The sequence below is a fragment of the Arachis ipaensis genome, chromosome B02 (genome assembly GCF_000816755.2).
Source record: "Arachis ipaensis cultivar K30076 chromosome B02, Araip1.1, whole genome shotgun sequence".
NCBI classification, from domain to species: domain Eukaryota; kingdom Viridiplantae; phylum Streptophyta; class Magnoliopsida; order Fabales; family Fabaceae; genus Arachis; species Arachis ipaensis.
Window position 1 is genome coordinate 14,015,742 of NC_029786.2, and position 13,179 is coordinate 14,028,920.

General features: G+C 37.8%; 2 protein-coding genes across 2 annotated transcripts; one reads left to right on the plus strand and one right to left on the minus strand.

Annotated features, from left to right (window-relative positions):
• Positions 2,009–3,055, plus strand: LOC107626905 (protein FAR1-RELATED SEQUENCE 5-like). Its single transcript, XM_016329797.1, has one exon. The coding sequence runs from the start codon at positions 2,009–2,011 to the stop codon at positions 3,053–3,055; it is 1,047 nt and encodes a 348-aa protein (XP_016185283.1).
• Positions 5,785–7,076, minus strand: LOC110267468. The gene is made up of 2 exons (XM_021113091.1): positions 6,613–7,076; positions 5,785–6,486 (listed from the first exon to the last, which is right to left on the minus strand). Exons 1-2 carry the CDS (start codon positions 6,947–6,949, stop codon positions 6,437–6,439), a joined length of 387 nt encoding a protein of 128 aa, XP_020968750.1. The 5' UTR covers positions 6,950–7,076; the 3' UTR covers positions 5,785–6,436.

The window sequence follows — 13,179 nt, forward strand, 5'->3', positions numbered from 1 at the left end:
AAAATAAAACCAGCCATAATTAACAAAGGCATGTCCTTAGTAAGTCACACCCGCACACCGCCTTAAGTACAAGTATCGGGGAGTGTTAGTATATATATGAACATAGGAATTATAATATAGGGGTTTTCTATATCTGAACCAAAAATTAGTTTTCATATCTTTTTTAAAATATAATTTCCAGATAAATATAAGTTAAAGTGACCTCTTTTACTATTAAATAGGTGATATTATTCCCATATCGAATATATCAAAAAATTTCTTCTTATTGTACCAATTAATATAGCATCCGTGTCTAATAGCTCACCCATTCAAACTTGTATTACTGCATAATTATAATTACCATCTTTCATACATAATTAGATAAATAAATTATCTGAAAATTAATATCATAATATTTAGGGGTGGCAACACTACCCGAACCCGCGGGTACCCACCCCGCCCCTACCCGCTCGGGTAAATTTGATGAGCCCTTACTGCTAAGGCAAACCAAACCTCTATATCTATCTATCTATCTATCTTTCTTTCTTTCTGTATTCCCCTGCTCTCTCTATGCATATTTTGTTGTTGTTTTTGCATGTCTCATGAATTTTTTAGCTTCACCAACTTTGATATCAATCAATGAAAAAAGGGCAAAGAAGTTTGTTTTGTATTGAAATGAAATTGCAGCCGCACTACAATGCAGAAATCATAGAAAACATGCCATAATTGATTGCCAAAAATTTACCATAAACTCATGTTTGTTTATCATTTTAATGCTCTTTTCAGTGCCAACACCTAAAAATGTTAAAAAGAAAATGTTTAACAATGTAATTATGTAGGGGTAAAAAAGTCATGAATCAGAGATTGAGTAAGGTTTGGTTTATTACCCATGGTGACAGCACTAGCAAAAATAACACCAGAGAGGATGAATACAATAAGTGAAGCCCTTCCAAGACATTTAACCAATCTTCTTACAAAGAATTATCCCCAGAATCCAGCCAAAACTGACACTGTAGTGAGGTATAAGGTTGTTAAAAAAATACAATAAAATTTTGATTTATATGTGTTGTTATTGTCTGTATAGAACTTTTTTATATTAACATATGGTCAAGTTCTTTTGTTGAGATAAATATTGTAAAAGAAGTTTTATACGAAGGTTTATAAATTAAACTTGAACTTTTATACATAGAACTACAATCAACTTAGGGGCAGTGCTATGGTGATGAAAGGAAAAATTTTCCTTTCATGCTGAAGCAACGTGGAGTACATGGTTGGTGGACGTGTGTAAAGTTGTTCTCCAAGAAACAATAAGTCTGACCAGAAGCAGAGACAACAGGCTTTAACATGTAAAACTGATTAATAAGATAAGTACGGGGGAAGGGTGACGGCAGTACATAGTGAAAGGCCGGAAAAGTTGAAGGGTACGAAGGAAAAGGACAGGGAGCGGTGCTGATTTGTGTCCAAACCATTTAAGCCGGTAAGTTTTTCCAACAGAACACTTTAATTTTGTACATTGAAGATTATGCTTGGTTGTATGTTGATGCAAGGGTGTGTTTGAGTTGTAAGGTGGTAGAGAAGTTAAAATTAGTATCGCAGGTTTTTTGCTAACAACAGAGGATGTGATGAAAAATAAGCAAATGCAATTGACGCCAATTTTTCTTTATTTGTAAGTTTTATGGGGATTTGTTGCTAATGCATATAAATTGTGATGTAAAATATTTTTTTGAAGTAATGATGGTCGAGAAAAATTTTTAGAAATAAAAAGAGCTTGTTGTTGTTGCTGCATGATTGATTGTAAAATTGTTTAGACTAAGTTGATTAGTAATTTGTGATGTCAGATATTTTTGCTGCATGTTGATGAGTAATTGTTTAGGAAATATTCTGTTCTGTCACTCCGGTATTGTATTTTCAGATATTTTTTGTTGCTGTGTTACTGAGTAGTTACTTTTATTATTTATTTTGATGCAAATATTCTTCTAGTGTATTCGTTGTTGAATTTATTGAACTCCAAAATTCACTGAAAATTTTAATGGCTGAGAGTGGATATGAAATGTTGGATGAAGAAGCCGGTGACTATGGAGATGTATTGCAGTTGAGTAAGGAAGAGATAATGAATAAGGCATTCCGAAGCGATGAAGCAGCATATGAATTTTACAGGAGGTTAGGCAAATATTTTGGTTTTGGTATTCGAAAGGGTGACTCGGGAAAAGATGAAAGTGGAAGGGTTATTTGTCGTAGATTTTTTTGTAATAGAGCGGGCCTGAGACAACGTCATCACTATGATAGGCTAGATAGGCAGAGAGGTCATAGACCAGAAATGCAGACAAATTGTGAGGCAAAGCTGTCAGTCTACCTTGATGTGGTCAGTGGTATATGGAGGGTGAGGAAAATAGTATTGGATCATAACCATGATTTAACTCCGGCATATATGGTTCATATGATGATGAATTTTAGAGAAATAAGTTGTTTTGCTAAGGCACAAATATCTGGTATGCAGGCTCATGTTGTTCCGACGTCTAAGATTTTGGGGTATATGGCTGGACAGTCTAGTGGCTATTCTCTAATGGGCTTCACTAAGAAGGATGCTTACAATTATATTAACAAGGCTAAGCGTGCAAAGATTATTGATGGGGACGCTAACGCCGCTGTTGTATACTTGGAGGGGAAAGCGGGGGCAGATCCGATGTCGATGGCTAGGTATAATCTTACTAAGGATAATATGCTAGCCAATATGTTTTGGGCGGATGGTGGCAGTAGAGTTGATTACCAATACTTTGGGGATGTTCTAGCCTTTGATTCGACCTACAAGAAAAATAAATATCAGAGACCGCTGGTGATATTTTCTGGTGTTAATAACCATAAGCAGACGACAATATTTGGGTTTGTCTTGGTGTTAGATGAAAGCGTTGGGTCTTATAAGTGGTTGCTAGAAAATTTGTTGGAAGTCAGGTGTAACAAGAAGCCGTCGGTTGTCGTCACGAATGGCTGTGATTCAATGAAAGCTGCAATCAAGTCTATTTTTCCAGAGGCAACGCATCAATTGTTCTTGGCATATGGAGGAGAACGTAACCGCTAATGTGAAGGAAGAGGGACTGCGGCAATATTTCACCTGGTGGCTGTATTCAGATATGGAATACCTTGTCGGCATATGTTTTTTGTAATGAAGCATGAGCATTTGACTCGAATTCCTGAGAAGCTGGTTCTGAAGAGGTGGCACAAGGATGCAAAGTCGTTGGATAAGTATGCTGAGATAACGGAAGTTGGTAGTGAAATTGGTTTCTTGTTGCGCCATGGTGCACGTCATGCAGCCGCACAGTGGATGCTATATGTCGGAGCTAGGAGCCCTTCGTCTTTCACACAAGCGCTTAACGGTCTCCATACGTTGTGTCAGGAACTGAATAGAGGCCTTGAAAATGTCCGTCAGAAGAAAGCTCTTGATACGGTTGACTTACATGACCCTGTTGTGGCGAAGACCAAGGGTGCCCTTCGTGTGAGGAGGCAGGGTGGACGGAAAAGGCGCTGCACCCGTTGCCGCAAAACAGGGCACACAAAATGACACTGCAATGCCAACCGGTCCTTTATTTTCAAAGCTGAAGAGAGCAAAGATTTTGAGGTGACAAATTTAGGGTCGGAGGGGTCATCATGTAAATTTACTGAATTACCCCTTTAAAAAAAGGATGCCAGCCCGCCGGGCCAGCCCGCCCCGCCCCGCCTTGGCCCGCGGTTTTGGCGGTGCGGTTTTGGCGGGTTTTTAAAATTTGGCGGGTTCAAAATCTCGTCCCGACCCGCCGTTTTTGGCGGTTTTGGCAGTTTGACCCGGCGAATTCGGCCCGTTTCGCCACCCTTACCTGTGGCCCAAGATGCAATAGTGGCCCCTTAAACATTAATGGTCACCAAATTGGGCATGCAAATGTTGGGCTACGTAGTAAAAAAAATTTTATATTCCAAATTGCCACATATGCCGGCCCAAGAAAAGGTAATGAACCCAAACATTTGTCGTCCGGACCTATACGAAAAGAAAAAAAAAGATTTTGTCCAGACCGAAAACATATCTTTCTTTCGACACGAATGAGCAAAATTGAGCAAGTTGACCCTAAATATACAAAACAATGGGGATCCAGGGTTTTCATGCAGTGTTTCATGCACCTTTGGAGTCTCCTCCGACCTAATGTCCGCACTCCTGTGTGTGTAAAATGTCTATGGAGAGCCAGGACCTATGGACCTTATGTTTCTTATGGGGTCTTGTGAGGATTCTCCTTCATCTTTATAGGACAGTTTTCTCTAACATGAAGGAAATTACATATACATATGTATATAAATACCACGGAGAATTTCTTTAAAAAAATAAACTAACAATTACCTGAAAATAAAATCCGTTTGGAGAACTACAAACCTGTAAGTTGACTTGTGGTGCTGGTTGGGGAGTACCGGCTTTTCCCTTATTGACCCTGCCCATCCTTGTAGGCGGTGGGGCCGATATACCTCGGACAACGTTCTCTGGTTTTGGTGGAGGACACTCTTGGCGTGTCGGAGCTTCTTCTGGGAGCGTCCCGGTGTTCGCTACCTCTTTCACCGTCTCTTGAAGTGTTCCATCACCTGGGTAAATATGCACTCCTCCAAAAGGATGCAAGTTTAGGTTCAGGTCCATGATCGGTTTGTTGTCACAAGCAGCAAGTACATTCAAAGATGTGAGAAGTTCCAGCACCCGACCGTGCTGTGCCACAACTGCGGTTAGGGCCTGTATTTGGTTCGCTTGCGTCTTCAGGATCCCCAAAATCATGTCATCTCCGGTTGATGGTTTCTGAACAATGACGACAGAAGGGAAGCATGTCACCGTTTCCGTGTGCAAGTGATACTAAACCGGATGATAAAGAACGAAAAAAAAAAAACACACTTTTGCAGAAAAAGAACAACGTTCTCATACCTGTGTGTGATCATCGACACTGCTGACTGCTTCGTCCACGGTGGTTACCCGCTCCATTGATTCATCCTTGGTTGCTCTCCTTCGACGCTTCACTGCATCCTCGATGCTTTTCTCTTTGTGTAACTCCATCCTGAACAGTACGAGCAAGGGCACAATAGAATGGAAGTACAGTGGGTTAGGAAACTAGTGTGCTTTAGACGATTCCCATTTACATTGCAGTTCATAAATATGACACACGTGTGGCTACTCAAACATAAGGCCACTGTTAATTGTATTCACCTAATGTGTTCAAGAGCGGCCCAATTCGTGTCGTAGAATGCATACTGAACCCCATCATTTGGTTTCTTATTCATGGGCTTCTTTGGTGTTATGGCCTAATGGGCCGAATGGCATCGTTTTTGTAGGCGTCTTCTGGGACAATACAGCACACGGGAAAATTCACTCAAGGCTGACCCTAACTTCAAATGCAATTTAGGGTTTTCCCTACCTTTATCCAATCACACATCAACCTTTTTCCACCACATCTGCATGCCTATTCAAGTCTGTTTGACAAGACAGGAGAAAGAATACCTTCCTTCTCATTAGATAGGTAAATGATATCCTATGGCATTGGTAGCAGACTATACCCGAGTTTATGGTTGGAAAAGTAATTCAATTAATTTAAACAAAAAATTAACTCAACGTCAGCAGTTATACAAAATTTTGTGGTTACATAGTAGTTGGTTCCACTGTGGACTTCCTCGGTAAGTTAAATAAATTAACTATTAGGGCACTAAGTCTTAGGTCCCTATTTTTTGCTGCAGCATGCCTAAGTTTACCAGAGTTAAGTTAAATAAATTAAGTTTGAGTAAATGTAATTCATAGACCCAACCACCGTAAAATATGTAATTAACCTGAACATTTGCATAATTAGTTCGTCAACCGTCCTTCAAAATTACTGGAAAGCAAAGTATACCCAACAACAACATCACCGTTCACCACGTTACAAGACTCATCGTCGATGTTAACAATAGAAAAACACAAACATGAATAACTACTAAACATGAACAACAGTAAAGGACGAAGACTTAACAATAACCTGCTAAACTGTGAACGTAGAAACTTGCAACCATAGTCAACCCTCCATTCAAGTCTCGAATAAGTCGTTATACTTCTGAAGGTCAGACCTAAGCTTTCGGTTCTTCTGTTCAAGATCCCGGATTCGCTGGTGTACGGGGTTTGGTAGTTGCCGTTCCAGCTTTTCAACCCGAACTCTCAAGGCTGCCACGATCCTGTAGTTGTAGTCTTGGATTTCCTTCCCCACCAAAGATAACACCTTTCCCAACATTTTGAACGACGCGTCTGCCTTGTGGTCTGCTCATCCGATGAGAACCCACCCTCAACGATCCAATTAACATCGCGTTGTTGTGATTGCAGTGTCACCCAGTAGCTATGAAGCAACTCACCACTGTCAGAGAAAAACTCACGCCTGTTAAAGACCGGATAATCAAGCCTCACCTGGCAGCAAACACGAATGAGATAAACCTCCATATCTTAAACCAATACAAACTGAGTCAAAGAAGTCTCTGGAACAATATTCGGTCCTGGACATCGATGATAATGACAAACACCCAAAGTTATTCATCGTCATAATCAATGGCAGTTTAAACGGGAAAAAAAAAAGAAAAGAGAAACCATTGGCGTAACCATACCAACACTTGCCCCCGTACCTTGTGGTATCTGAGAACAAGGAACGAATGCTTTCTGTGATGACTCACCCAATGTTGGGCCAACGTGCATGCTGTTGAAGTGTTTAGATAAAGAGAACGGTTGCTCAAACAGTCCCGTCAGAGGATGAACTCCAGAATCGAGCTCCGGAGGTGGGGGTAGTGTCAATGGTGGATCAACAACTCCCAACCAATGTTGGGCATCTCTCAGGAGGCAAAAACCCTTGAACTCTGCATCTTTAAATCCGTTAACTTGTTCTTTATAGTCCTCCCAAGACGTGTAGATTCTAGGAATACGTCCCCTGCGCACAGCATAGAGCCTGTACTTTCCGTTGTTCATGGGTATTGCGTTTGGGAAAAATTTCGGGTGGGGATCACTCACTGTGAAAGAGGATTGCTCCTTCTCTATGTGTAACGCACACAATGGATATAAAGCCACGCTGAGTGAAGGAAACCTTGAAAATCAATTTTTGATGGTAACCGGTGAAAAGAATAGTAGCAGAGCCGATTTAATATTAACTGAACGTATTGTCGTTTCATTTTGGTAAATATTATTAGAAAATTAATTCCCTTCTTGTTAGTATCATACGAACCTTTGACTGCCAACAATTAATTAATGAAATCATTTTCGAAGTTGCTCGTAATGACTATTTTCGAAACTCGTCCTTATCAATTAAGTGTTGGAGTTAATATAATTATGTAATAAATTATTCTTTTATTGATTAAAAAGTATTTTTTAAAACATGTAATACTTATATTACATTTTCGTATAATATCCTTCAAAAATTATTCAATTATTAAATTATAATTTTACCAAAAATTTCGTTAACAATTTTTTTATATTTTACTATTAACTTGTTGATATAAAAAAATATAATATTTTAATATTAAGTAAAAAATTTAAGTAAAATTATTTTTCAATATCCATATGTATTAATTGTTATACATATTAATAGTAGTAACATTTTTTTGTTTCATGTTAAAATAATATATATTGATATCGAAAAGTCAATAATAAAATATATATAGTTAACTGTTAACAAAAATGTTAGTAAAAACAAAATTTAGTAACGAAATAATTGTTGAAGGGTATGTATCTTAGAAAAAAATAATCTATTTATTATTTTTTTTAAAATATTTGGGTAAAAATACAGTTTCATTAATAAAAAATAATTTATTAAAGAGTATTTTGTTAAGCAAAATTTAAAAAATAGATTAAAGATGAGGTTTTTAAAAAGTTACAAAAAACAGAAATGTACATTTATAAAATAGAGGGAACAGGAGTGCCATTTTAGCATCTTACAAAAGAGAATGGCTAAAATTTTCTCTTAATTTTAACTTTGAGGACCAACTATAACGTTCAAGAGAAAGGGAAAGAAAATTATTTACTCTATGACAAAGAACAACATTAAGAATTTAATTCTATGCAAAAAGAAAATGAAAAAACAAATAAATAAAGAAAGCGAAAATGTAATTCACGAGGAGATCTATTTCCAAATCTCTACTGTCTCTCTCTCATCTTGGTAATGAGCGGATAATTTATACACTTTTTGGCATTGTTTTTAGGTAGTTTTTAGTATATTTTAGTTACTTTTTATTAATGAAAATCACATTTCTGGACTTTACTATGAGTTTGTGTGTTTTTCTGTGATTTCAGGTATTTTCTAGCTGAAATTGAGGGACCTGAGCAAAAATCTGATTTAGAGGCTGAAAAAGGACTGCAGATGTTGTTGGATTCTGACCTCCCTGCACTCAAAATAGATTTTCTGGAGTTACAGAAGCCCAATTGGCGCGCTCTCAATTGCGTTGGAAAGTAGACATCCTGGGCTTTCCAGCAATATATAATAGTCTATACTTTGTCCGAGTTTTGATAATGCAAACTGGCGTTTAAACGCCAACTTTCTACCCTATTCTGGCGTTAAACGCCAGAACTGGCATAAAAGCTGGAGTTAAACGCCCAAACTGGCACCAGAACTGGCATTTGACTCCAAGAAAAGTCTCTATATGTGAAAGCTTCAATGCTCAGCCCAAGCACACACCAAGTGGGCCCCGGAAGTGGATTTCTGCATCATTTACTCATTTCTGTAAACCCTAGGCTACTAGTTCATTATAAATAGGACCTTTTACTATTGTATTTTCATCTTGGAATCATCTTTAGATCATTGTTGAGGCTATCTTTGTATCACTTTTGATCTCTTGATCACGTTTGGGGGCTGGCCATTCGGCCATGCCTAGACCTTCTGTTCTTATGTATTTTCAACGGTGGAGTTTCTACACCCCATAGACTAAGGTATGGAGCTCTGCTGTTCCTCATGAATTAATGCAAAGTACTATTATTTTTCTATTCAATCCAAGCTTATTCTTGTTCTAAGATATCCATTCGCACTTCAACATGATGAATGGTGATGATTATGTGACACTCATCACCATTCTCACTTATGAACGTGTGCCTGACAACCACTTCCGTTCTACATGAAAACGAGCTTGAATGCATATCTCTTAGCCTCCTGGTTCACGATGCATGGTTGCCTCTCCTGACAACAGAGCCCTCCATTCCGTGAGATCAGAGTCTTCGTGGTATAAGATAGAATCAATTGGCAGCATTCTTGAGACTCGGAAAGTCTAAACCTTGTATGTGGTATTCCGAGTAGGATCTGGGATGGGATAACTATGACGAGCTTCAAACTCACGAGTGTTGGCCATAGTGACAGACGCAAAAGGATCAATGGATCCTATTCCAACATGAGTGAGAACCGACAGATGATTAGCCGTGCGGTGACAGCGCATTTGGACCATTTTCACTGAGAGGACGGACGGTAGCCATTGACAACGGTGATCCCCCAACATACAGCTTGCCATGGAAGGGAGTACACATGATTGGATGAAGGCAATAGGAAAGCAGAGATTCAGAAGGAACATAGCATCTTCATACGCTTATCTGAAATCTTACCAATGAATTACATAAGTATTTCTATCTTATTTTTTGTTTTAATTATATTTTAATTATCAAACTCATGAACATTTGAATCCGCCTGACTGAGATTTACAAGGATGACCATAGCTTGCTTCAAGCCAAAAATTTCCGTAGGATCGACCCTTACTCACGTAAGGTATTACTTAGACGACCAAGTGCACTTGCTGGTCAGCTGCACGGAGTTGTGTGAAAAGTGTGCGATCACAATTTTGTGTACCACTTGGTGACAGTCATTGCTGCAGGCATATGATGGACGTGAAGTGAACACCGAGTACAATTGCGTGCTTCAGTCGCCCAACTCAGTTCTCGTCACCCACAACAAAAAGTGTATAAATATTTAATATTTTCTCTTAAACCTGTAGCCGACGTTATTTATTTATTTTCTTGTTTAACCATATAAATTTTCATATATTAGGATCATATTGTTATAAACAAATAATTTTTTTACAACAAACTTGGCAACTAAAATCAACCATTATTATATTTTTCTATTAATATGTTTGTAGTTTAATTTATTCGTAATGTATATTTATATTTCAGTATGTATTTTATACAAGGTTACAAAAACCGAACCGATCAATGAATCGGTAGAATGACCAGTTCAACGATTTATTAGTCTAACCGTGGTTCAACTGGGATTCAACCAGTTTACTTATATATAAGATAAAATTATAAAAAATTAAGAAGTCATTTTTAATACTTAAATTCAATAAATTTTCAACTAAATAAACTTTCTCGAAATTACATATAACAAAATAAAACTTCAGTCATAAAAAATATAGCTTTAAATCCTTTAAAAAATCTTATGAAGTACATTATCTCAAAGAAAAAAAAAGGGGGTATTGTACTTATTGGCATCAATGTATAGTTTAATTTCTTAAAATCAACAGAATTATTCTAAGAAATTCAACAAGGTATCAGCAATCATTAACAAAAATACTCCAACAGTAACAAAAAAAAGAGGAAAAACAAATGAAGCAGCAACCATATTTTCTTCAGTTAATCAACAGAGTTACAAAGGTAATCCAATTGAAATATTTTTTGCAACTACAACAATCAGAATTTAATCTATCCAAGCATCAGAATTCAGAATATAAAAACAACAAATCATAATAATTATAATTAACAAAATAAAAAAAGACAAATTGAACAACCGATCGAATAACTCAACAAAGAGGGGGAGCAACACAGTCAAACTGTGTAATTTTCTATGGCGGCGGAGTTAAACGGCGAAGATTCTACAGCGGCAGATAGTAACGCTCGAACTGTGCTATGAGCTCGACAGAGAAGCTGAGAAGGTGACGCTACTGTTGGTGGTAGCGGCGCTGGAACTCAAAGGGGTGGTGGCGGCGTGGAACTCAGAGGGAGATAGAAAGGGGTATTAGGGTTTTCTTATGAGAGAAAGGGGATAGTTGGGCTTTTATATGGGGGTTTTGTTAGTTTTTTTTTTAAACCTTTAAAAACCGTTAAAAAACCGACTGGTTTTAGCGATTCACCGGTTAACCGCCAATTCGGCCAGTACTATCACCGGTTTTTTGCCATGCAGTTTCTAGGCTTACCCAGACCGGCTAGCAGACCGGTTTCCAATTAATCCGGTTGAACCAGCCGGTCCGGTTTGATTTTTAGCACCATGATTTTATAATACTGGCTACAAAATTACAAAAGAAAAATAATAACTGGTTTAAAAGTAAACTTTAAAATACATTTTTTTCATAATATTTTAAGAATATCAAACTGCATATTAAATAATATGGTTCAAGAATAAAATATATTTTGCTATATTTACGCTGGGATACATATTTTTAATTTGTTTTTATAATAAAATAACTATTATTGTTAAATTTCAATAATTTCTTAATTAGTTTACATCCGTTACACTATTAAATACTATAAGTATTTGTTGGAAAATACCACTACTACAGGTAATGTAATGTAATTATCCATACTGGACAAAATGAGACTATATAATCGTCCCTTTATCTTAGGTAAGTTGAGATATGGCTCCTGGAAGTGGGTTGAGAGATTTTAGGGGCAGTTACTTTTTTGAATAAGTCTTATCTGCCAGCTAACCTTCGTTCCCAACTTCCTTAGGGTGGAAACTGTGTCGAATCTGATTTCTTGGAAGGAGGTCGATTACGTGGGGAGGCCAACCTATGGATTGAGACTTTTTTATCCTATTTGGACCTGGGCGTTGGTGTTGGGCCAGGGTATGAACATAACTATTGTGAAATCAAAATATAATTATCTTAACAACGACAAAATTGATCACTACAAGTAAAAACAAATTAGACAGAAGTAAACCGTATATTAGAATTGAAGATTACATAAAACGTAATTAACTCACAACACGTCTGACCGAATTAACTGGCGTAATTTCTTTGCACCAAAAATTGTTTGCTCCGTCCAGAAGACCACGAACAGGTGTTTCCAGACACGCTCTCTTAGCCGGCCACTCTTCTCCACCTTCATGTACTTTTTTGGTCGTTCTTGTACTTCGTACACGGAGGTCAACTGCCCCTTCGACGTGGATTAAGAGAACACACTTCTCTGAAGCCATCAGCTACTTCCCATGATGGTAGCTTCGGTAGGTCCGCTTAAAGTGTGCCTATTGGTCCTTCTGCCTCCCACCGTCTTCGAACTTCCCTTTTGGAGCTCGTTCAGCCTCTACTTGTCGCTCTAGTACAATCTCCAGCTGCACCAACCATCCCTGGTGTCTGTGCTCAGTTTGACGGCGTCAAGCACAGGGAGTAGCGTGAAGCACCGCATGCACTCTCAAGCATAATTAGGCCGGAAAGGAGAATGGCGGATGTGCGGAGACTTGTTCGAACTGCACAACGGACAAAAACATTCCACCACGTTCCAATCCCAATCTCTATCAATATACTTTTAATAGTACTCATGTCAATGCTTACATTACTCTGAATGTTAGTCATTTTTTTTCTTCTGCCTCGTAAGTCCTTCCAGGTTTCTAGTATATATAACAAAAGGAAACAAATTCATTTTCCCATATTACATGATCCAATTAACTATACCTAATATCAACATGCTAGTTTTCTCTCTCTCAAACTGAATATTTTCAAAAAGATGTTTCTCCACCGTTAGGCCATACACAATACAAAAATAACCCTTAAAAAATCCCAACTCCACCATTACAACCAAAATTACCCATGACCTACAAAAAAATCCAATTCAAAAACATAACTATCATTAATAATTTAATATAAGCTTATGACCTATGTGATTATCCCAACTCACCTAAAACTCTCTCTGCAACCACTGCAGCCGACAGGCTTTTGTCTGCGCGTGCACTCCTAACATCAACACGCATCCATTAGATGATGCCGCCAGCTCAGTTTATCACCTGCTGAAATATAAGGGCTTCAGCACGGTAGCAACGGCCTTTGCGGAATATGGTCAAAAATCAATTGCCAAGTGTGTCTTGTGTTGTGCGTTACATTTTGGTTAATCAAATGCATATCCTAAGGGATTTTTTTATTTATAAAATAAAAAAAGTATTATTTTTCCCAACATGACTTCTGAACTTTAATTCCCCAAATACGATTTTTTTTTTTTTTTGGCATTTAAGCAAGTTCGCC